The sequence below is a fragment of the Hemitrygon akajei genome, chromosome 5, assembly GCF_048418815.1.
Source record: "Hemitrygon akajei chromosome 5, sHemAka1.3, whole genome shotgun sequence".
Lineage (NCBI taxonomy): Eukaryota > Metazoa > Chordata > Chondrichthyes > Myliobatiformes > Dasyatidae > Hemitrygon > Hemitrygon akajei.
In genome coordinates this window covers 136,078,238-136,104,728 of record NC_133128.1, presented here as the reverse complement: position 1 = coordinate 136,104,728, position 26,491 = coordinate 136,078,238, and the positions used below count along the sequence as shown (strand labels likewise).

Here is a 26,491-nt window from a genome sequence, read left to right as displayed (position 1 = left end):
AATTCTTTTGGCAAGGTGTGACAAGGCAAAGGATTGTGTAATAAATGGAAGACTATTGAAAGGTGTAATGAAACATAAGGACCCAGAGCGTACTTCCATTTACTTTTGAAGCTAACAGGACCTGTCAGTAAAATGGTTCAAAAAGGTGTACAGGATGATTTCCTTTAATTAGTCAAGGCATGGAATTCTGTGCAACAATGTAACGTTGGAAGTCTGTTACATGGGGTAGGCTACCAAGGCTGGATAGGGTGGAGCTGTTTACCTTGAAATGGAGATGACGAAAGTTATGATTAATTGAGGCACATGATATTATGAGTGGCAAAGACAGAGTATGTTGTAGAAATCTATTTCTTTTAGTGCAGGGATCTGAAAACCGAGGGGCATAGATTTAAAGAACTTGGATTAGAAGGGGGAGGAGAAAAATATCCATGCAAAGTTGATTGGGTTTTTGATCTTTTTTTTGCCTGAAAGTGGCTTAAGGGCAGAAACCTTTTTTACATTTACAAATTTAAATCACAGGCTTAGTGCAGGCTCATCTGGCTATTTTATTTTTTGATCATCATGGACATGATGACTTCCACCAGTATTACTAATTCTCTGTGATCCTGATCAAAGTTAAAATGCAGAGAACTTTTCTTTGCAAAAGTAATAATCTGCAGTGGTGCCTCTTGACTCATTAGTAATTTTTAAAAGAGAATTGAAAACATACTCAGCAGATATTTTACAGGGTGAAGGGGCAAATGTAGGTAAATAAGAGTAGATTAATAGTTGATTGGGTATGGAACTGGAAAAAATGGGCCAAATAGCCACTTTTTATACAGGATGATTTCCTGAAATCAAATTCCCAATTTGACTTAAGTTTGAACATTCATATCATGTAAATGAAGCTGAAAATTCTTTGAAATACTCAGCCAGTTAGGCAGTATGTGTATGTGTGTATATATAAGGAATACGTTTGGCACCAGTTTGGCTGCAGGAGCTGCCGGAAGGATGTTCAATGTCATTCAACCATCTTAGTGGCTCCACTCCAGATTTGCAGTCTGGGTTACTCCCGTAGCCTTCGTCTCTCGCGAGGCTGTCCATAAGGCAGTGGGGCTATTTACCCATAGCTGGGATCTGGCTCATGAGCACCAGGGCATGTCCACACACTGGTGGGCCTGTGTGCTACGTGTACAGGGGCCAGACCTCCCCCCCCGCCCCGTCCTCTGTAGTTCAGCCTGAGTCTGAAAGGAGTTCAGTTTCCAGTGAGGAGGCACTACATGAGGCTTGCTGTTGGAGAGGCAGTGTAAATGGAATTTTTGTGTCTCCAATCCTCACAATCATGGTTAATCTTGAATCTGACTTTTATCCAGCAATGGATGCACAGAATTTTTCAAGGAATAATGCCCGGGAATCCAGATAATGTAACATCTGTGAAATTCGAAGCAAAATCTGACGTCCCTGAACCAGAGCCTGAGAGACCACAATCGTTATCGGCAGCAGCAGAACACAGAAGAGTGGACGTCCCTAATCAGATCAGCTCAACTCTTGTAAGTTCCTAATCGATCTGAAAACTAGCAATTGTCAAGAAAGTTCAGTTTGATTTCAAATAACTAGGCTACAGTGAGCTGTTTAAAAATACTAGAAATGAAAATCCACTCTAACAACATACACGCAGTGGTCCCTTTATTAGGCTCACCTGTCCACCTGCTTATTAATGCAAATATCTAGTTGGCCAATCATGTAGCAGCAACTCAAAGCAGACATGGTCAAGAGGTTCATTTGTTGCCCAGACCAAACATCAGAATGGGGAAGAAATGTGATCTAAGTGACATTGACTGTGGAATGATTTTTGGTGCAAGATGGGGTGGTTTGAGTCTCTCAGAAACCCTGATTTTCATGAACAACAGCCTTCGTAGTTTTCAGAGAATGGTGAGATAAACAAAACAGATTCAGCGAGTGGCAGTTCTGCGGTGAAAATGCCTTGTTAATGAGAGAGGTCAAACGAGAATGGCCAGACTGGCTCAAGCTGACTGGAAAGGCGACAGTAACTCTAATAACCACTCCATTACCAGTTGTGTGCAGAAAAGCATCTCCAAATGAACAACACATTGAACCTTGGAGTGGATGAGCTACAGAAGCAGAAGATCATGAAAATGAGGTTTCTAATAAAGTGGTCACTGAGTGTATAAGCAATATGAATAGTCTGTGATTACAATGCAAACACGATATCTCACTAACTAAAGTTGTGCTAATTGAGACTACAGCAACTCAAAGCATGACCAATGAGTATTGATTTCCAGCTGACTAGTTTTATCAAGAAGGTGATACTGAGTGAAAGACTGTGAGAATGCTAGAAGTATTGGAACATTTGATTACATTTCAATGTCATCATTTGGCACTTCCTATTGCAGTTTCCTTCTCCAGAAATAACAATACAAGAAGATAAGCAAGATGACAAGGAGTTAGAACAAACAGAACCAGGTCCATTTTTAATCAATTTTATGTCAAGGAACACCCCAGCCCAAGTAAGTAAACTTGTAAACTGAGCTGTCATATGTAAAGAGTCTTATTCTGTATGTGGTTGATTCTTGCATGGACCTAAGACAATTTAGTCCACTATTTCTTACTATCACATTTCTTATCTCCACTACTTAAGGCAGAGATAGGTAGGTTCTTGATTAGTCAGAGCATTAAAGGGTATGGGGTGAAAGCAGGGGAGTGGGGATGATTAGAAGAATTGGATCAGCCCATGATTGAATGATGGAGCAGACTCGATGGACCGAATGGCCTACTTCTGCTCCTATATCTTATGGTCTTAATGACTCCATTTGTTTACATTCTCTCCAGCACTTGTTCTGGTGCATACAAGATCCCTATATTTCACATCTCTGCCTTCTCCTGCCCCACTGGACTCATGTCCTCAAACCTCGACTCCATTCTATCCCCTTGGATTCAGTCCCTTCCCACCTACATCACTTCATTTCTCATGCACTTGATCTCCTCAGTAACTTTCAATTCCCTGGTCCTAACGTCCTCATGTTCACCATGGATTTTCAGTTACTATACACCTCTATACTCTATCAAGAAGGCCTTAAGTCTCTCCATTTCTTTCTCAATAAAAGAACTAAGCAGTTCCCTTTCCACCACCACTCTCCTCTGTCTGACAGAACTGGTCCTCACCCTCAACAATTTTTCCTTTAGCTCCTCCCACTTTCTCCATAGTCCAGGGGACCCACAGGCACCCTATGCCTACCTCTTCGTTGGCTATGTAAAAGAGTCCATGTTTCAAGCCTTTCCCAGGAACGTTCTCCACTACATTGATGACCGCATTGGTGCTGCTTCCTGCAGCCATGCTGAGCTCGTCAATTTCATCAACTTTGCCTCCAACTTACACCCTATCCTTATATTCACTTGGTTCATTTCTGACACTTCTTTCCCCTTTCTCAATCTCTCTGACTCCATCTCTGGAGAGAAGCTGTCGACCAACATCTTTTATAAACCTTCTGATGCCCACAGTTATCTTGAATATAGCTCTTCCCACCCTGTCTCCTGTAAAAATTCCATCCCCTTTTTTTCAGTTCCTTCATCTCCACTGCATCTGTTCCCAAGATGAGGCTTTCATTTCCAGGGCATCAGAGATGCCCTCTTCCTTGAAAAAACTGGGTATCCCTTCCTCCACCATAGATGTTGCCCTCACTCACATCTCCTCCTTTTCCCAAACATCCACGCTCACCCCATCTTCCCGCTGCCCTAACAGAGTCAGAGTTCCTCTTGTCCTTACCTACCACCCCGTGAGCTTCCGCATCCAACACATCATCTTATGTAACTTCCACCATTTCCAGTGGGATACCACCTCCAAACATATCTTTACCTCCTCCCTCTCTCTACTTTCTGCAGTGATCACTGCCTCCGAGATTCCCTTGTCCATTTGTCCTACCCGGCACTTATCCCTGCAAGTGGCTAATGTACTACACCTGTCCATTCACCTCTTCCCTCACCTCCATTTAGGGCCCCAAACAGTCCTTCCAGGAGAAGCAACACTTTACCTGTGAATCTACTGGGATCAATTGTTGCGTCTGGTGCTCCCGATGCAGCCTCCTCTACATTGGTGAGACCAGTCGTAAATTGAGGTACTACTTCGTCGAGCACCTCCACTCCGTCCATCAGAAGTGGGATTTCCTGGTGGTCAAACGTTTTAATTCTGATTCCCATTCCTCAGGGTGGAGGTCCAACACCTTATATTCCATCTGGATAGCCTCCAACCTGATGGCATGAACATCGATTTGTCCTTTCAGTAAAAAAAAATGTTCACTCACCTACTCCTCTTCTTTTATTCTCCACTCTGGCCTCTTAACTCATGTCACCTGCCTATCATCTTCCCCCTGGGACCCCTTCTCCTTCCCTTTCCCTCATGGTCCATTCTCCTCTCCTATCAGATTCCTTCCTCTCCAGCCCTTTACCTTTCTACCCACCTGGCTTCACCTATCATCTTCTAGTTATCCTCCTTCCCCTTCCCCCACCTTTTTGTTCAGGCATCTTCCCCCTTCCTTTCCAGTCCTGATGAAGGATCTCGGCCCAAAACGTCGATTACTTATTAACTTCCATAGATGCTGCCTGACTTGCTGAGTTCATTTTATGTGTGTAGCTTTGGGTTTCAGTATTTGCAGACTTCTTCGTGTTTATGCTCCACCACGGATGTTTCTGAAGTCCTTGTGTCTTCCGAAGGTGCAGTCATACTGTTCTGCACATACCAACAAGCACTTCAAATTGCCAGCTAACCCGAGGAGTGCTTTAGCAATAACGTGTGGGGCAGAAGCTCAGAAAAAATGCTGAGCGTTTGTGTCTGCTTTAGAAGACTTACCTTTCCCCTACTAAACAGTAGATGGATTCTTTGCTGAGATTTGCTAAGATTTTTCTTTTCCCATTAAAGGTGATTAGGATAGGACTGGTCCTTGGGTTGAAATTCTAAACTGGAGAAAGGCCAGTTTGATGGGTTCAGAACAGTGTGTCACGTATGGATTGGGTCAGGTTGTTTTCTAGCAAAGGGATGACTGGTAATTGGAAGGCCTTCAGAAGTAAAACTTTGAGAGTACTGAGTTTCTATGTTCCTGTTAGAATAAAAGGCAAGACTAACAGTTTTGGGGTACCTTGGCATTTGTTTTGAGAGATACTGAGGCCCTGGTTAAGAAAAATGGGGTGCCTAGCAGCTGTAGGCAGGAAGGAACAAATGAAGCACTTGAGGAGAAGAAGAAATGCAAGAGAGGGTTAAGAGAAGGTGAGAGGTCGTTGTGGCAGACAAGGTGAAGGATAATCCCGAGGGCTTCTATGAGTATATTAAGAGCAAAAGGATAGCAAGGGTCAAAATTGGTGCTCTTAGGGAACAGCGTGATCATCAATGCATGGAGCTGAAAGAGATGGGGGATATATTCAATTTGCATCTGTACTTGGGAGATGGACACAAAATCTGTGGACATAGTTTGTTGTTAAGAAGGAATATGGCAACACACACAAAATGCTGGTGGAACACAGCAAGCCAGGCAGCATCTATAGGAGAAGCACTGTCGACGTTTCGGGCTGAGACCCTTCGTCAGGAATATGGCATGCTTGCCTTTATTAGTTGAGGCACTGAGTTCAAAAGTCGAGAAGTTATGTTGCAGCTTTGCGAAACTCTGGAGTATTGCTGGTTGCCCCACTGTAGGAAGAATGTGGAGGCTTTGGAGAGGGTTCAGAAGAGGTTTACCAGGATTAGAGGGCATCTGCTATAACAAGAAGCTGGGCAAACTTGGTTTTGTTTCTCTGGAGTGGTGGAGGCTGAGGAGAGATCAGATAGACTTTTGTAAGATTATGAGAGGCACAGGTAGAATAAACAGACAAGATCCTGAGGTCGAAATGTCTAATATCAGAAGACATGCATTTAAAATGAGAAGGTGGGTAAAGGAGATGTGAGGAGAAAGTCTTTTACATGAGGAATGCACTGCCTGGAATGGTGGTAGAGGTAGAAACATTAGGAACTTAAGAGACATTTAGGTAGGTACATGAATCTGAGGAAAGGATGTGGATATTGTGTAGGCAGAATAGATTAGATTTGCTTGCATTTGATTACTAATTTTGGGCAGATGGGGCTCATCAGCCGTGGTTGGCAGCACCTCTAGCAGAAGAAAAACTCCGATCTCAAACCTCCGCTGCCTTTTGGCTACGCCCACTCAAGGGAAAGCCTTCGGGAGTAAACCCTGAGGAGAAATCCGGAGTTCAAGTCCCTAAGACAGTCCTATGTTGAGTTCAATGCTGACTGGCCACTCCTGCAATGCCATTGGTGCCAAACTGCATCAGTCTCTGCCATTCCTTTTGGATTAATCAGCCTTGTGCCTGATACATGGGCTCCTGTGCTCTCCATAACATACTGCCTTGGCTTGCAACTTCCACAGTTGACCCCGACCAGTGGAGGACCACACAATTACTAATTCTATTGGCTCAGCACAACATTGTGGGCTAAGTGGCCAGTTTGTGTGTTGTTTTACGTACTGAAGCAAAACAGCCATGAGATCATAGACCATGTACAGGAGGGGAGGTTCTTACTGTCTTGGGGCAAATTTGGCTGGATAAGTCCCCAGGGACAGAAAAAGTGTCTCTTTAGACATCGTGGGAGGCTTGTTCAGAAATTGCAGGATCCCTGGCAGAGATATCTAAAACATCATTTTAACCACAGGGGAGTTGTCAGAGGACTGAAGGATAGCTAATCTTGTTCCATTGTTCAACAGTGGCTCTGAGAATAAGCCGGGAAATTATAGGCTGGTGAGCCTGACGTCAGTAGCAGGTAAATTACTGGAAGGTATTCCAAGGAAACGGGTATATAAGTATTTGGATAGATAGAGTTTGTTTGGGGATAGTTAACATGGCTTTGTGCATGACAGGTTATGTCTAACCAATCTTATGGAGTGTTTCAAAGAGATTAGACCATAAGATGTAGGAGCTGAATAAGGTAATCTGGTCCATCGAATCTGCTCCACTATGCAATCACGGCTGATTGATTTTCCTTCTCATTCCCATTCTCCTGCCTTCTCCGCATAACCTTTGACACCCCTAATAATCAAGAACTGCTGCTTTAAATATACCCAATAACTTGGCCTCTGCAGCCGTCTGTGGCAATGAATTCCACAGATTCACCACCCTCTGGCTAAATAAATTCCTCCTTATCCTTCTGTTTTATGGCTGTGCCCCTTGGACCTAGTGCAGCACTTCTACTCTACTGAAACCTTTCAATATTCTGTAGGTTTGGGCAGTAATTTACCAGGTAAGAGGTGTGGAGGAATTCATTGATGAATGTGAAAGTGGATCTGCAATTGAGCATCATTTTGACCCTTTCTGTTATAGTTTTCTCCTCCTGAAGCAAACCAGAAAGCAAAAAAAGGACTGAAGAGCAATGTAAGTAAAATCCAATGTAGTGATGACTTCATGTCCAAGAGTGCATCAGGTCAAGTAGGTCTGAATTTAACTCGTAAAAATTTGATAGTAATTCACTTCAGGTCCTGATACCTGAACAAGCATTGCTTGATTTTTATAGTATAATGAAATTTAAGATTTCTTAATACAGTATCCTATCGGCCAAATTCACAAAGTCACAGGTGTATGTTAATCTAAAATGAGACTTAACACATCTATTTCCATGAAATATTTCTGTGCTAATTGAACTAATTTGTGGAACACAATGACTCAACGTCATTCAAAAATAGTTAAAAATCCTTGGGCAGATATGAACTCCAGAGATAATTGTGGAATGACTGGGACTCAAAAATTAACCCTGACTTCATCTGAACAATAGAACGACAGTCAAAGAGGATATTAGATTGAAGGCTGCCATGGGTATTCTTTCATTAGTTGTCCCATTTTGTGTGGACAGCACCCATTTGATGATCTTTTATTCAATTTATTCCATTAACTTTGAATTTTAGTTCTGCTGAATGGGAATAATATTTAATGAATGAGAGTGCTGGGGTAATGGCATTTGTGACAGCTTTGGTCCTTTATATTGCAGTTACATTTTCCCACGGAAGATACCCTACCTAGCAGTGCTATTCTTCATGAGACCAAGTGGATACCACAAAGGCGGTGCAGTTTTGTAGAGGGTAAAGATTCACAAGAAATTATTGGAAGCTTACTGTCAACCAACCTCCAACAACGTGTAAGTCAAGGGCCCACAGAAGATGTGGAATCGTGGTAACTTTCAGGGCAGTTCGAAAGAAGGGGGAAACCTGATCAATAGAGACTTCAGATGCTGGGATCCAGAGCAGAACACAAATTGGTGGAGGAACTCGGCAACATCTGTGGGGGGGGGGGGGGGCCTGCATCAGGGATGAGAGTGTAGAGGGGAGATAGCCAGTATAAAGAAGTGTGAGGGTGAGGTGAGAGATGGGCTGGTACACGGTGGGTGGAACCGGGTGAAATGGGGGACGATGGGCAGATGAAGCTGTGGGGAGAGAGGGAGCAATTTTGAGATAGAGGCTGGTGGGTGGATAGATAAATGAAACCAGATAAGGATAAATAAGATGGAGCCAGGTGGAGGGGGTTTGGTAAATGAGGAGGGGAAGGTAGAGAAAGAGGGTGGAAGCTATTATCTCTCCTTGATTCCATCTTCTCATCACCCAAGGACCTAACCACCTGGGTCTCTTCTTCCTTGGCCTACCTTCCCTTACCTGGATCTGTCTGCCCATCATCCCTCACATCACCTTTTTCAGCCAATCACCGGCCAGCCTGTCTCTCACCCCTCCCTCTCATCTCTTTATCCCGGCCAATTCCCCTCTGCATTCTCAGTCCTGATGGAGGGTTTCAACCCCAGATGCCAGCCATTTCTGTACCTCCACAGTTGTTGCTTGATCCACTGAGTTCCTCCAGCAATATGTATTTTTGCTCGAGACCTAATTAACAAACTTGCCAAACTTGGAGAAGAGAGAACTCCAGGAGGAGGAATCAGATAACTTTGAGAAATTTACTGGAATTATAATGTGATATTTTGGCCTTGTTAGATCAGTAGTGTAACTGTTAGCTCATTGCTTTACAGCAGCCAGCTATAAGGTGGTGGTTTGATTATCTGTAAGGACTGTGTACCTTCCTCCCATGACAATGTGAATTTCCTCTGGGTGTTCTGGCTTCCTTCCACAATCCAAAGATGTACCGGTTAAACTTAGTGAGTTGTGGCCTGCTATGTTGGTGCAGGAAGCGTGAAAACTCTTACAGGCTACCCAGCACAACCTCCACTTTAAATATACCTAATGACTTGGTCTCTACAGCCATCTGTGACAATGAATTTCACAGATTCACCACTCTCTGGTGAAAGAAGTTCCAGCTCTTCACTGTTATAAACAGATGAAGGGTTCTCCTTGTATTTTGAGGTGATACCCCCTGGTCCAACCATTAAGAACATCCTCTTCTCTTCTAGTCTAGGCTTTTCAATTTTCAGTAGATTTCAATGAGATTCCCCCATCATTCTTCAAAACTCCAAAACTGCTTTTGATCCCTATCTGTTGGCACATGACCCACCACATACAGTATAACCCAGTGATTATAAACACAAAGAGATTAAGCAGATGCTGGAAATCCAGAGCAAAATGCTGGAGGAACTCAGCAAGTCAGGCAGCATCTACAGGGAGGAATAAACAGTTAATGTTTCATCAGGGCTCTGATTAAGATTGGTGTAGAGATGTAGAGCCAAGGTATTAGGCCAACAGAGGGTACGTACCTCCTATATAATCACATCAACATTTATTAATTAGCAATGTGCCCATGACGATGATCTAATTCTTTGTATTTTCAGGTACCTTTGGGTTTTACATCAAGTGATGTGGGTTCACATGACAGCAGCAAGTTAAAAGCAACTGAGGACCAAAGATATCCAGAGAATGCCAATCCAGTGAGGTTTAGCACAAAGCCTTCAATAAGTGTTCACTCAAGCAATGTAAGTCTGGAGCAATCTGTCGAACACTAGATGATAGTTGAGGCATTTTTAGATAACAAAATAGCTAAAAGTAGGATAAAACTCTTTTCTGACTACTTTGCATTTGCCTTCCTGTGTAATTTCATGAGAGTAGAAGCAGAGCTCTGCTGGATGGCTAATGCCATTTCCGAACTCAGGAAAGTAGAACTAACTCAGAACTTTATCTGAATTAAGTTAACGTTGTTGAAAAGAAGTCATAATTTAATAAAGGATTTAGTAGGAAAACAAATAGGAACCAAGGACAAAATAAAGTTGACATGGATTTCAAGTGGAAGAAATTGATTAACAAACCTTATAGAAGTATTTGAAGAAGTAATGGCATAGCCAAGGGATAAAATGCTGAGTGCCATTCTATAAACTTTGGTCAGGTTGAATCATGGAATGATTTCAACACAGGAGGAGACCAAATGCTTTGTAGGTGGAAAAAAAAAAGGTATAAAGGTGGTGTGATGGAGGCCACAGCTCTGGGGTAGAAGCTGTTCCTCAGTCTATTTGTTCTGGCTTTTAGTGTCCTGAACCTTTTGCTGGACGGCAGCGGGTCAAACAGGGAGTGGCCAGGATGTGTGGTGTCTCTGGTTATGCTACTTGCTTTCCTCCTGAGTCTGCTGGAATAGATGGTGTCCAGTTCTTGGGAGCTCCATCCTGACAATTCGCTGGGCCGCCTTCACCACGTGATGCAGGTCTTGTCGCTCAGCGGCTGTGCAGCTGGCATACCACACTGTGGCGCTGTTGGTCAGGATGGTTTCAATTGTGCTTCTGTTGAAGTTAAGCAACAGCTTTTGTGGGAGTTTGGCCTGTTTCGGCTTTCTCAGGAAGAAGAGTCTTTGTTGTGCCTTTTTTTTTACAAGCAGCGAGGTGTTTGTAGTCCATATCAGCTGTTTTGACAACATAACTCCAAGTAACTTATGTTTTTTCATACTTTCCACTACCTCTCCATGTATGTATATGGAGGGGGGTGTGTACTCTGTCCTTTGATCTCCTGAAGTTAATGATCATCTCTTTTGTTTTAGAAGTGTTAAGGACCAGGTCATTGTCCTTACACCACACCGTCAGATGGTCCACCTCGAGCCTGTAGGCTATTTAAGGGAGAAGTTGATAGATTCTTGATTAATCAGGGTATGAAGGGACCCAGGGGAGAAGACAGCAAATTGGGGCCGAGAAGGAAAATGGATCAGCCATGATGAAATGGTGAAGCAGACTCAATGGTCCAAATGGCCTAATTCTTCTCCTGCATCTTATGCTCTTATGGTAATATTGAATACTGTATTGAAAGGCCGAGATGGAATGCATGTGGAGAGTATGTTTTCAATAGTGGGAGAGTCCAGAACCAGAGGGCACTGCCTCAGAATGCAAGGACATCCCTTTTACTTTATCTGGGGGGTGGTGACTCTGTGGAATTAATTGCCACAGATAGCTTGTGGAGGCCAAGTTATTGGGTATATTAAAGCAGAGGTGGTAGCAGTGTCAAAGGTTACAGGGAGAAGGAAGAAGAATAGGATTGAGAGGGAAAATAAACCAGCTATGGTGAAGCAGACTTGATGGCTGAATGGCCCAATTTTTCTCCTGTATCTTATAGTCAGTGCCCAACACACAGCTTCTCTTTCTGTTACTGCTTTGGAGAATTGCTAAAGTGAAAATCAGATTAAAGTACATCAAGAGCAGTAAAATGGGGAATATACAGGTATTTGCATTTTTTTTCCTCAATCAATTCTGTGTGCCATTTTGCATATAATTTGAACCTCAGAATTGGAAATTGAGTTGACACCAGTTTAGGAATCTGGTTATTACTGAAGAATACTGAAACAAAATTATCCAGAAGTTAATAGGAGCACCAATTCACTTGCATCTAGATATACCAGGGGCACAACTTTGGATTGTGATCCAAGCTTTACAACAAATGCACTTAATGTTATGCAATATTAGGAGATCCAGTTAACATCAGTGAACTTACCACAGCTGCTGGCACTTGTTCATGGTTTGAACTAATTGAAGAGCCCTCTCCAAAGAGCCTGTCCATTCCCTCAAAGGAAAAGAGAAGGTAACATTGATGGTTTTCGGAGCAGGATCCTGCGACCCTAGGGACCAAGGTTTACAGCAGCAGTGAGGCTGACACACCTTGAACATTGAGCAAAGTTGCAAGAAATGCTATACCTTAGGGGCTTATTTTATGGTGAGTGCTTCAAATATGACCTGTGCTGCCTTCTGCTGGCACATTCAGACCCAGGAGGTAGCTCAGACACACATTATACATCCATGATGATTGAGTTAACCATACAGTAGGAGTACAGGAAGATTACATTTATTTCTTTGTACTACAGGGAAAATTCTGAGGAAATGTTGCTCAGGCCAGAGAAATGGCAGGAAATCCCTTTTGGACTCTTCTGTCTGCTCAGGTGCCGACTCAAATGGACCCTTGCACACAACACAGCAAATACTCCTTTTATTTTTCACTTCTTGTCTGTTTAATTTCAGTCTTTCTACTACTCCCACAGTCCCCCCACCCCATACAACAGCCATGATCAGGAGGAGGCAGGCAGAAAGCCAGCAGGTGAGAGAGGGCAAGGAGCACATTGCAGCATTATGCTTAATGCTACCAATCTCGACACCATCCCGGCAGCGTGTTCCACGCACCCACCACACTCTGCTAAAAAAAAACTTACCTCTGCTATCCCCTGTATACTTTTCTCCAATCACCTGAGGGAAAAGTCTCTGGCTCCCCACTATGCCTCATGACATCTTATACACCTCTATCAAGTCACCTCTTGTATTAAACTTTGATCAGGAGTTCACAGAGGAAGAGTTCACTTTGGATCTTGAACTGCTTTGCATCTCTGGGACAGATGACATTGTCATATCTGTCCATCATCAGCTGAGGGGAAAATCTGTGCTCTCATGGGAATTTTGACAGAGGCCACTTAAAGACTTGGTGGCTCTGTGGAGCGTCTGGGTGACGCAGAAGAGCTATGCTGCTTCTCACCTGGGCATGGCGCAGTCACCCACGGACGGAGGCAACTTCTCCTAAAATGGATCAGTGGGTGCAGAAACTCATGTTCTCGCACAGGAAGTCAGACTGACCTAGACCACTGTGGCAAATGTCTCCAGGTTCCAGTAATGAGGAAAATGTATTCTTATTCTTCATATCTTTAGAAATATGAGACCATCTCATACCACTGTGAAGGATTGTATCCTCTTCCCTCACACCTCACACCTGGCCTGCTGCTGATTGAAGTGAAGTTAGAGATCACTATTAATTATATTGACGTGGATAAGTGATGCCAAAATCAGTCATTGCTGCCACAGGTAATAATCAGACGAATATTACCCAATTTGTAAATACGCGATGAAACACTTTCAAGGCATTGAAGGTCAGGCAGCATCTGTGAAGGGAAATGGATAGTCAATGTTTTAGGTTGGGACTCAACCCTTAACAGCAACTGTCCATTTTCCTCCATGGATGCTTCCTGACCTACTGAGTTTTCCAGATTGTGTGTTGCTCTATATTTCAACATGTGCAGTCTCTTCCATCTCTATGAAGCACTTTCAGGCAGGTTCCCTGCCCACTAAAAGATCTTGCTTCTTCTGCTAACCAAAGCTGAATACTCAATCTCTAAATGCATCTTCTGGTATTGTCTTCTTTTCCAGACAGTCATGTAATCATATGCAGAGGTTCCATTGGTGTTGTTTGATGTAGGCTTAGGGAGGTTTAATGTGAAGGTGGTTGAATTTTTCAGATGAACACAAAATGTAACTGTTCTACTTTGGCTGGTTTCAGGAGCTTGGGTTATTCAGCCTTCTAGCCAGTGCCTTCATCAATTGTAGCATTGAAGATATCACCCGATAAAAGACCAAGCAATTCACCGTGATAGTGAGAACTGAACTTAAATGGTGCATAAAAAGATCTTTTCCCATCATTTACTTTATTGACAATTCCTTCACTCTCAGTTCACAACAGGCTCAGCAAGACCACCACAGAAGCCCAAATGGTGAAGAGATATTTAGTGCAGATGGGGGAATGGATCAACCCTAAAGTCTAAGTGGTCGATTTTATGCAGAGTTCAGGATCAAAAGTCAACATCACAATATGTTTTGCAACAGACCTGAAGTTTGTGAAAAACGTGTGTGAAGAGTCATTTAAATTGAATTGCTGGGCACCACTGAAACAGGCTTCCATTGTGAATGACCAGCATCTGTGAACTATTTTCTAGCAGTGATAGCCTATTCATTTCAAACCCAGGAATAATGTCATTATGTCCATGACACAATGTAGACAAATGGCAAATTCCACAAATGGATAATCAAGACGCGCAGTGTGGAGTCTAATTTCTGACTTCACATGACTCAGACACAACATCACATTGCAAGTCGTAGATTAGCTATTTTCCCATCATAAAGCACCATGTGATGAAAATTTGTACTACAATAGTGTTAATTAAAACTGAATTCAAATGTATGACATTGTGGGCATCAATGAATTGTGGTTGAAGGAAGATGATAGCTGGGAGCTTAATGTCCAAGGATACACATTGTATCAAGAGGACAGGCAGGAAGGCAGAGGGAGTGGCACTGCTCTGTTGGTAAAAAATAAAATCAATTCAATAGAAAGAGGTGACGTAAAATCAGGAGGTGTAGAATCATTATGGGTAGATCTAAGAAACTGCAAGGGTAAAAAGACCCCGATGGGAGTTACATACAGACCCCCAAATAGTAGTAAAGATGTAGTCTACAAATTACATTGAAATAGAAAGTGATTGTCAAAAAGGCAATGTTATGATAGTCCTGTGGGATTTCAATATGCAGCTAAATTGGAAAAATCAGGTTGGTGCAGGATCCCAAGAAGAGGATGGTAGATAAGTCATCTGGACCAGGTGGTATACAACCCAGGGTCTGAAAGAGGTGACTGAAAAGATTATGGAGGCATTAGCAATGACCTTTCAAGAATCAATTGATTCTGGCATGGTTCTGGAGGAATGGAAAATTGCAAATGTCACTCCCCTCTTCAAGAAGGAGAGAAGCAGGAGGAAGGAAATCATAAGCCAGTTAGTCTGACCTCAGTGGCTGGGAAGCTGTTGGGGTTGATTGTTATGGATGTGGTCTTGGGGTATCTGGAGGCATATGATAAAATAGGCCATAGTCAGCATGGTTTCCTCAAGGGAAAAGCTTACCTGACAGATGTTGGAATTCTTTGAAGAAACACCAAGCAGAGTAGATAGAGGAGAATTGGTGGATGAGTACTTGGATTTTCACAAGGCTTTTGACAAAGTGCCACACAAGAGATTGCTTAATAAGTTAAGAGCTCATTGTATTACAGGAAAGATATTACCACAGATAGAGCATTGGCTGACTGGCAGGAGGCAAAGAGTGAGAATAAAGGGACCCTTTTCTGGTTGGCTATTGGTGATTACTGGTGTTCCACAGGTGTCTGTGTGGGTACTGCTTCTTTTTACCTGTATGTCAATGATTTGGATGACAGAATTTGATGGGTTTGTGGCCAAGTTTGTGGACAATACAAAGACAGGTGGAGGGGCAGGTAGTTTTGAAGAAGGAGAGAGGCAACTGAAGGACTTGGACAGATTTGGAGAATGGGGGAAAAAGTGGCAGAAGTGTATGGTCAATGCACTCTTGTAGAAGAAATAAAAGCATAGACTATTTTCTAAATGGTGAGAAAATTCAAAAATCTGAGGTGAAAAGGAACTTGGGAGTCCTTGTGCAGGATCCCCTAAAGGTTAATTTGCAGGTTGAGTTGGTGGTGAGGAAGGCAGGAGACTGAGAGGGAAAATAAATTGGCAATGATAAAATGGTGGAGCAGACCCAATGATCCAAATGGCCTAATTCTGCTGCTATATCTTATGGTCATTAAGTGATGCACTACAATTTATTAATATTATTAAAAGGCTTTGATACTTTAGAGTAGGAGCAAAAATATAAGGATAAGACCATTGTTTATCCATGTACGTGAAAAAAAGAGAGAGAGGTAGCTTGTAGGAGTAAATATTTGAATTTAAGTCTGATCATTTGTTTTTAAGCTTCCCCGCGAATTTGAATTTCCTCTTAAATTTGAAGAAAAGACATGAAAAAGAAGTTGAACAGGTCAAAAGGGAAGAAGCCATGGGCATGCTGAAATTTAAAATGCATTTACTATGAATCACTGTATGATCAGAAACCATTAAAATTGGAGAACCTTGGTAATGGTCAAGACATTTAAGGAAGTAAGGAAGGAGAAAAATTACAAGATAGCCAGATTTAGAGATATTAATGGAATGAGTTTAGATAAATTGATTCTACCACAGTATACCAAAATGCTGTTTTAGTGACAGTGTCACTGGCTGCTGTTTATTGCTCCTAGTCAGTGAGTGAGAGGTTAGCAGAGCCTGTGTGATAAATACAGGTGATCAGGACCGAGCATAGGATCGTGGCATGCAATCACTGATCCTGGACACCCATGGTGTAAACAATGTGATTCAAATACAACTTGTATTGCATTGGTAAACTTAAAAAGCTAACGTTTATGTGATAATATGGTGAGCATTTATTGTGCCTTATTATTTATGTGGTAGACCTTGTAACATTGAATAACATTTTAATGGAACTGTACAAACAGACCTACCACTGCTTAAGCTCCTTCACCGTACTGTGAAAAACTAAAGCCAGTGAAAGGATTTTCCAAATGGTCCATGTAGGGAACTGGTGTTAATATTTTGAGGCAGACAACCTAAAGTATTACTAAACATCCTTGATGGTTTTCAGAGCTCTCTGTGCTTGTACAAATTTCACTTGGATTAAGCTTGCAATACACACTCACAAACTGCTTGGGGAACTCAGTAAGCCAGGCAGCATCTATGGAAAAGTGTAAACAGTCAATGTTTTGGGACGAGACTCTTCGCCAGTGTGTTGCTTTAGATTTCTAGTATCTGCAGATTTTCTTGTGTTTGTAAATACCTAAACCCAGCCTGGCAGATGATTACATTTAGAATGGCACAGCAGAAGTTGTGTGAGGAGATGGAATAGTTTGACTTCAGGCAGAGCCACGTTATATACAGAAAAGAAGAGAGAAGTATGGTTGTGGCCTGCATCTCTTCTGGCTGCTCTCTAACTGATCTTAATGTGATTGATGCTAACAGTGGGTTTTCATTCTTACCTCTTGCATTATTAAATATTTAAATGATCCTTAAATGTTTACTGTATATGATAGGTTTAATACGTTAACATGTCCTTGAACTGATGAATCAGTAACGCACAAAATTCAAATAACATGCACTGGTTCATGCTTGTCTGCTCCAGTCAATGTAGAAGGACTTACAAGTGTTCAGAAAGTGGAATCTATGGGTGTTGTAATGATGACACTTATTATTCCTGCATAGTCAATGCAACTCAACTCTTTCTATGTTTCTTTTAAATACAGGGAAGTCAACAAAAAAATGTTGTGGTACAAATTACCTCAGTCTCCCAAACAGACAGTCTTAGTACTGAATCTACTGAAGCATCAGGAGGATCCTCACCATGGGAGGGTTACAAGGTATGTACAGAACTGACCTCGCATGGGGCCACTCCATGCAAAAGAAGTTGCAAAGGAGGCTTGATGGGAAAGTCAATGTCAAAGTAAGTTTATTATCAAAGTGCATACAATGTCACCATATACTATCTTAAGATTCATTTTCTTGCAGGCTGTTGTGTATTTAATATTTCAATAATACTTGAGTAATCTTGTAAATATATTGGTTGATTAAGGTTTCCTATTCATTTAAAAAATTCATTATGGGTTTTATATATATAAATACATGAATTGCATAAGTCATCATACTACCACGTGATACGCACATGCCTCTCTTAACTTAAACCCAAAGTTAGACATGCTTTTCGGACCCCACAGGCATTTACAGGAAAATTAAGAAATATAATATAATTTATGAAAAACTATACACCAGGTCCGGCAAGCAGCCAAGATGCAAAAGACAAATTGTGCAAATAAAATATAGATGACGCTGATGGTGAGTCAGCAGGTTGTGGAATCAGTTGAGAGTTGTGGTGAGTGAAGTTATCCATGTGATGCACCATCAATAACTCTCTGAGACGTGAGGCGAGATATCGGCTTTTATTGACTGGAAGAAAGAACAAGCAGCAATTGACCACCATGCTACATCCTGGAGACTGAGAGGCAGGGCTCAGGCCCCAATCGCCTTTATACCGGGGTCTGTGGGAGGAGCCACAGTCAGTGGGAGGAGCCACAGGAGCAGTCAGCCGGGGGGGGGGGGGGCGTGTCCAGACAGGTATATGTAGTTCACCACACCATGCTGGTTCAGGAACTTGATGGGTGTAGGGTAATAATTGTTCCTGAAGCTGGAGATGTGTGACCTAAGGCTCCTATACTCCTGTCAGATAGTAGCAGCGAGAACATGGCTTGGATGATGGGGGACCCTTGATAATAGATACTGCTTTCTTGTGGCAGCACTCCATGTAAATGTACTCAGTGGTAGGGAGGGCTTTTTTTGTGATGGGCTGGGCTGTATCCACCTCTTTCTGTAGGCTTTTCCATTCCTAGGCATTGGTGTTTCCATACCAGGCCATGATGCAACCAGTTAGAATACTCTTCACTGTGGAAGTCTGTCAAAGTTTTAGGTGACATGACAAATCTACGCAAACTTCTAAGAAAGTAAAGGCACTGTTTGTGCTTCTTTCTGATGGTATTTATTGTACATGTTGGTCCCAGGACAGATCCTCTGATAGAATAATGCCAAGGAATTTTAAATTGGTGACCCTCTCCACCTCTGGCTCATGGACCTATAGTTGCTTCCTTCTGTAGTCAATAATCAGCTCTTTGGTTATGTTATCATGGAGTGAAAAGTTGTTGTATCACCTCTCAACCCAATTTTCAATCTTCTTCCTTTATGCCGATGTGTCACAGCCTTTGATTTGGAATACAGCGGTAGTGTCATCAGCAAACTTAAATACAGCATTAGAACTGTACCTACCAACACAATCAGAGGTACAAGGCGAGTAGAGCAGGGGGCTGAGCACACAGCCTTGTGGTGCACCTGTGCTGATGGTGATTGAGGAGGAGATGTTGTTTCCAATCCGAACTGACTGGGGTCTGCAGGTGAGGAAATAAAAGATCCAGTTGCACAATGAAGTACCAAGATCCAAGTCTTGGAGCTTACTGATGAATTTTGAGGGGATGATAATGTTAAAGTAGTGACAGTGGTGATAATAGGCAAGGACAAAGTTGTCGATATCCCAAGAGGTGTGGGCTACCTTTTGTGTCATAGGAGAATAGGTGTTGTTATTGTCCAGGCAATTCTACCCTACTCCTATCTGATGAAGAATTTAATACATTTAATCCCTTCCACAATAAAGATTTATTCGTTTTCCTGTAACATAGTTGGACTCACGCATCTATCACAATAAAACCAGTGCAATAAATAATAGTCAGACACAATTCAACTACCCTCAAATGAAATTGGAAACAATGGATCTAAAGAGTGATGCTTTCATGTTTTTATTATAACTAGGCAGACAGTTTATTTTATTGTCAGATTTCCAAGAAATTAAACCCAGTGAAGGAAATGATTAATATGGAGAGACTGCAGAAGCTAGAAATAACACCATAAGACATAGGAGTTGAAGTAAGTCATTCACCCCATTGAGTCTTCTGTGCCATTAAATCACGGCTGATTTATTTTCCCTCTCATCCCCATTCTCCTGCCTTGTTCCTGTACTAATCAAAAACTTATCAACCTCTGCTATAAATATACCAAATGACTTGGCCTTCACAGCCAAATATGGCAATGAATTCCTCAGATTCACTATGCTCTGGCTAAAGAAATTCCTCCTCATCTCTGTTCTAAAAGGGATATCCTACTATTCAAGGCTGTGCCTCCACTGCCAAATGTGGCAATGAGTTCTACAGACCAAACTTCTGCTCTAGATCATAACACAAAATGCTGGAGGAGCTCAGCGACTCTTCCAGCATTTAGCGTTTTGGTTAATGGAGAGAACAAGTTGGTTCAGTAAGTTAACTCACAGGCATTTTGATTTGTGTCCTGAGATCATATTGAGCTAAAATGATGTGAAACAATATTCACCTAGGTGCTCTGCCTCTCAGTGATCTTGTGTGTCTTGGGACTCTGTTTTTAGTGGGGTTTGGCTCTGCAATCCCGAAAGGGTGCTTTTCTGACAATTTCTTTCAGAGTACACAAAAGCAGGTGGTGAGGGAACTGGAGAATGCTTGAAGATATGGAAGGAAGAATGGTGGAAAACTACCAGCATCTTTAATTTTCCACACACTAACGTGTGATTTATATTTCTTCTATAATTTTTAACTGGCTTTTCCAGTGTCATGGATTCACCTGGAGGTTTTGAATGTCTAACCAATACTATTTGGAGTTGCATTATGTTCTTTAGGGCTTTGGAATTGTGGTAAACTATGTATACCTGTCTGGACATGCCCCCCCCCCCCCCACCCCTCTGCTCCTGTGGCTCCTCCCACAAACCCCTGTATAAAGGCGATTTGGGGGCACTGCTCCTCCCTCAGTCTCGACATGGTCGTGTTCCCTTTTTCGCTGTTAATAAAAGCCTATCATTCACTTCCAGTCTCCTAGAGTTATTGATGGTGCATCAATTTTATTAACAGCGAATTTAAAACATGGAACGAATTTTACGACCCGACAGATTGGATATTGACCCTCAATCTCCCGAAGCCGGCATCGCTTTTGAACTCTGGCTTGCATACTTCAAATCGTACTTGGAGAAGATTCGAGTGACCGCGGCTGCCACAATGCACAGAGTTCTCCTCTCCAGGGTCAGTCCGCGGGTCTACTTCCTGATCAGGGACCTGCCGACCTACCAAGGGGCACTGGACGCCCTCAAAAGACAATACCTGCGGCCAGTGAACACCGTCTACGCAAGACATTGCTTAGCGACGCGGCGGCAGCGGGCCGGAGAGTCGAGCGCTGAGTTTGTCCGGGCCCTACAGACACTCGTGCGGGCCTGCGACTGCAGGGGGCTGACGGCGGAACAGCATGCGGAGCTGCTAGTAAGAGACGCCTTCGTTACGGGGATCAGGTCAGTGTACGTGTGCCAGCGGTTGCTGGAACACGCTGATCTTACCTTACATTTGGCGATCGAGCTGGCCGACACGCTGGAGGCCGCTCTGCACAACGCTGGCACTGTCCAGGCGCGCGATCTCCCGCCGGCCCCGTGGACGCCGCAGACCCCACAACCCTCCAGCGAATTGACCTCGACTACTGCCAGTCGCGAGTCCGTGAAGTTCCCGCAACCCGCCGGCGAATCGACCTCGGTTGCTGCTAGTCGCAAGTCTGCGCAGTGTTGCTTCTGCGGACTCGAAAAGCACCCCCAAAAACGCTGCCCGGCCCGAGAAGCGACCTGCTCCAGCTGCGGAAAGAAGGGCCACTTCGCCAAGGCCTGTAAGTCCAAACCGTGAGCGGGGCTGAGCAGTGCCGCATGCGAGGCATGGGGGTCGCCATCTTGGTCGCTGCCATCTTGCCTGCCCGCCGCGTGCGAGGCATGGGGGCGGCCATCTTGGCCAGCGCCACCTCGCCCTGCCTCCGACCCATGGGTGCTTACCGGGCACCAAGATGGCGATGCAACTCTGGCCTCCGTGACCCTCGACCAAAGCGCTCCCCACCAGCTCGCAAGGTCAATGATGGACATCCTGGTGGAGGGGCACAGGACTAGCTGCCTGTTTGACATGGGCAGCACTGAGAGTTTTATTGACCCGGACACGGTGCAACGCTGACACAGCCGGTAAGCCAGAAGGTCACCATGGCTTCTGGATCGCATTCCACAGATATCTGGGGGGGTTGTGTAGTGACACTGGTGGTGCAGGGCACAGAATATTGGGACTTTACATTACTGGTCATGCCTCAACTGTGTGCCCCCGTGCTATTGGGGCTCGACTTCCAGAGCCACCTGAAAAGTGTGACAATGGAATATGACGGGCCCCTCCCACCAATCACTGTCAGAAATCTCCAGTTCTGTGGGAATTCGTCACTTACCCCACTACCGACCACACACACACACCAACCCACACATCCCACCCAGCACCATGCCGACAGCTGCGCTACTGACACCACTTGCAGCCTCTCCACCCTCAAGATCCCTCCCCCACTGCTATTCGCCAACCTGACCCCCGACTGTAAACCTGTGGCAACTAAAAGCAGGAGGTACAGCGCAGGGGACAGGGCCTTCATTCAGTCGGAGGTGCAGCGGCTGCTCAGGGAGGGGATCGTTGAGCCAAGCACAAGCCCTTGGAGGGCCCAGGTGGTTGTTGTTCGGAAAGGATAGAAAAATAGGATGGTCATGGACTATAGCCAGACCATCAATAGGTTCACGCAGCTTGACGCGTACCCCCTACCCCGCATCGTGGATATGGTCAACCAGATAGCTCAGTACAAGGTGTACTCGACCATAGATCTGAAATCCGCTTACCATCAGCTCCCCATCCGCCCAGAGGACCGCCCCTACACCGACTTCGAGGCGGGCGGCAGGCTTTATCACTTCCTGCGCGTCCCCTTCGGTGTCACGAATGGTGTCTCTGTCTTCCAGCGGGAAATGGACCGGATGGTGGACCAGTGCCAACTGAAGGCCACGTTCCCATACCTGGATAACATCACCATCTGCGGTCACGACCGGCAGGATCACGACACCAACCTCCAACAATTTTTTCAAGCGGCCAAAGCTTTTAACCTTACCTATGACAGGGACAAGTGTGTGTTCGGAACCACCCGACTTGCTATCCTTGGGTATGTCGTGGAGAACGGGGTCATTGGCCCTGATCCCGACCATATACGCCCCCAGTTGGAACTCCCTCTTCCCAACACCCTCAGAGCCCTCAGACGGTGCCTGGGCTTCTTTTCCTATTACGCCCAATGGGTCCCTCACTACGCAGACAAGGCCCGCCCCCGATCAAGTCCACCACATTTCCCCTCTCTGCCGAGGCCCGCGCGGCCTTCAGCCGCATTAAAGGGGACATTGCCAAAGCAACGATGCATGCAGTGGACGAGACCATTCCCTTCCAGGTAGAGAGTGACGCCTCCGACTTCGCGCTGACTGCTACCCTCGATCAGGCAGGAAGGCCGGTAGCCTTCTTTTCTCGTACCCTTCAAGGCCCTGAAATTCGGCACTCCGCGGTGGAAAAAGAAGCCCAGGCCATAGTGGAAGCTATTAGGCACTGGAGGCACTATCTCGCTGACAAAAAGTTTACCTTGCTGACCAACCAGCGCTCAGTTGCGTTCATGTTTAGCAACCAACAGCAGGGCAAAATCAAAAATGATAAGATTTTGAGGTGGAGAATCGAACTCTCCACCTACAACTATGACATCCTGTACCGGCCTGGAAGGCTCAATGAGCCTCCGATGCCCTATCCCGGGGAACGTGTGCCAGCGTGTAGATCGACCGGCTATACGCCCTCCATGCAGATCTTTGTCACCCGGGGGTCACCCGGCTTTTCCATTTCATGAAAGCCCGGAACCTGCCTTACTCCCTCGAGGACATCAGGATGATGACCAGGGACTGCCAAGCCTGCGCTGAGTCCAAACTGCACTTCTACCGTCCAGCAAAGGCATAACTTATCAAGGCCACCCGCCCCTTTGAGTGACCGAGTGTCGACTTTAAGGGCCCCCTTCCCTCCACCGACCGCAATGTGTACTTTCCTAACATAATCGACGAGTACTCACGGTTCCCCTTTGCCATCCCCTGCCCCGATATCATAAAAGCCCTGCACCAGCTCTTCACTCTGTTTGGGTACCCGTGCTATATCCACAGTGATAGAGGGTCCTTGTTTATGAGTGACGAGCTGCGCCAGTTCCTGCTAGCTAGGGGCATTGCTACTAGTAGGACCACGAGCTATAATCCCCGGGGGAATGGACAGGTGGAGAGGGAGAATGCCACTGTGTGGAAGGCCACTCTTAGCCCTTCGGTCAAAGGGATTGCCGGTCTCTCGCTGGCAGGAGGTCCTCCCCGAGGAACTCCACTCCATCCGCTCCCTGTTATGCACGTCCACCAATACCACCCCTCATGAGCGACTCTTTTCTTTTCCCAGGAAATCTGCCACTGGGACCACCCTACCAGCTTGGCTGACGTCCCCAGGGCCAGTGCTGCTCCGGAAACATGTGAGGAGCAATAAATACTCCCCAATGGTCGAGAGGGTTCACCTACTTCATGCCAACCCCCAGTATGCCTACGTGATCTTACCTGATGGGTGGGAGGACACTGTCTCCATCCGCAACCTGGCACCCGCAGGAGCACCAGACCCCTACCCTGAACGCTCCATGGTGACTATAGACCCCGTACCCACCGATGTATATGCCCATGAGACACCTACCCATGAGACACCGCGCATGCCCAGCCCTGCACCGACTCCTCCGGACACTCCCATGCTGGGCGCCATGCACACACATGAGGGGTTACTGATGCCTAACGGGCTGGCACCTCCAGTCGGGCCGGGACCAGCACAACCACCGTCACCGGTGCTACGTAGATCACAGCGATGGACTCGACCGCCTGATAGACTCGACCTGTGAAAATACTTGTCAGAAACTTCGGTAAATATACTTGTCAAAAACTTCGCCCCGTGGGGACTCTCTTTTAAAACAAAGGAGGGGTGAATGTGGTAAACTATCTATACCTGTCTGGACACGCCCCCCCCTCTGCTGACTGCTCCTGTGGCTCCGATGGGGGCACTGCTCCTCCCTCAGTCTCGACATGGTCGTGGTCCCTTTCTCGCTGTTAATAAAAGCCTATCGTTCACTTCCAGTCTCCTAGAGTTATTGATGGTGCATCAGGAATATTGGCAATTGTGTAAGTCCTCGATATCCCAGTACTCCATGCCCAACTTTGCTAACAATTCTGATTACTCTTCTATCCTTGACTCTTTGACTGGTAGGATTTATTTTAATAATTTATCCCAAAAAAATATTCAAATGTTTTGTATTTGTCTTCACAACTGCTGCAGAATTTCCGTGTGAGCACCTTGTGTAATCATGTGCGAACACAGAATTCCTACACCTTCTGAAAAACGTTTTCATGGGAGCTTTGCTGACTCGTGTTCAGTGCTTCACACCGCCAGGAGTGTGAACTCCCTGCAATTCCTTTACACATGTGCTGTGAAATCTGCCCAGCGAACTCGCACCAAACAAAACCTGAAGCAAAAGCAGCATTGATTTCAGTAAGGAACAATAAGAACAGACCATGAGGAACAGGAGGAGGAGTAGGCCTTATTGTCCTTCATGCCTGTTCTGCCATTTATTATCATGGTGACCTTTTGAATTATCACTACTTCCTTTCCCTGACCCACTTCTCTTGATTTTCTTAATATTTTGAAATTTGTCAGTCTCTAACTCGTATACGTGGCCTTTCTGGTGAAAAAATTAGTTCTAGACATTCCAGCCAGTGAAATATCTTTGCTGTATCTACCCTGTCAAGCCCAATAATATTTTAATGAGGCCAACACACATTCTCCTAAAGTCTAGTGAGTAAATGTTCAATCTATTTAATCTCTTCTCATTGGACAATCCTTTCATTTCCTACCATTTAATCAGTGGGACCCTTGGATCTGTGATGTTTTGCAGCATTTCTATCATTATTTCATTGTTTTTAGATAAGGAGATTCCCATAATTTTCAAGCTGAGATCTCACCAGGACCCTGCATAATTACAATAAGATGTCTTTTCTCTTTTACTCCTTTCAATCTCTTTGCAAAAAAATTCCAACCTACAGTTTACCTACCAAATGGCCCACTGCACCTGGACACCAACATTCAGCAAATTGTATCCATGGGTTTGCCAAGTTCTTCTGAACAGCAACAATTTCCAGTCTCACAACATGTAAAAAAATACTGTACTCTTCTCTTGTTGGGTCCCCTTGCCCAATCCCTGACCCTCCCTTCCCCACATAGTCTCCCAACCCAAAAACAACCTGTCTATTCCTGCCCTTTCTTTCGTGTCAGTTATTCCACTACCTTACCTCTCTCAATTATCTTCATTGCTCCCTCAAAAAGACTTCCATCAAATTTGCGAGATAGTACATCACTTGTGTAAGGCCTTGCTGACTCTCACTAAGTCCATGCTTTTCCAAATATATGAAAATGCTATGCCTTGGAATATAAATTCCCTGCCATTGTTATAAGGCCTCCCGGCCTATAATTCCATGTTTTTTGCTGTTACCCTTCCTGAACAAAGGGACAACATTGGTATTCTCCAGATTTCTCCAGTCCATGTTTTCCTCTCACCATTCAGATGATGAAGGCATCTGAACTGGTGTGGATAATTTCACTCCCTCCAACTCTGAACTTACTCCACAATCTACAGACTCACCCTTCAAGGACTCTACAGCTCATATTCTCAGTATTATTTATTTTTATTTGCACTATTTGTCTTCTTTTGCACATTGGTTATTTGCCAGTCTTTGCTTATGTCTAGTTTTTCATAAATTCTATTGTATTTCTTAATTTTTCTGACAATGCCTGCAAGGAAAAGAATTTGAAGCTGCTATTGTATATGGTGATTGTTG

At 44.4% G+C, this 26,491-nt stretch overlaps 1 protein-coding gene and 1 long non-coding RNA gene across 2 annotated transcripts in view; both read left to right on the top strand.

Moving 5' to 3' along the window:
• The first annotated feature begins 8,059 nt into the window (after window positions 1–8,059).
• Window positions 8,060–17,434, top strand: LOC140727379 (uncharacterized). Its single transcript, XR_012098837.1, has 3 exons — window positions 8,060–8,161; window positions 9,791–9,931; window positions 17,370–17,434. It is a non-coding gene; the product is annotated as an uncharacterized lncRNA (long non-coding RNA).
• Window positions 17,435–20,606: 3,172 nt separating this feature from the next.
• The window catches only part of LOC140727243 (uncharacterized), a 102,684-nt gene continuing 96,799 nt past the window's right edge, over window positions 20,607–26,491 (top strand). Inside the window, exon 1 of the mRNA XM_073044507.1 lies at window positions 20,607–20,762. Coding sequence (XP_072900608.1) covers window positions 20,607–20,762 — 156 coding nt within the window. The remainder of the gene's footprint in view (window positions 20,763–26,491) is intronic.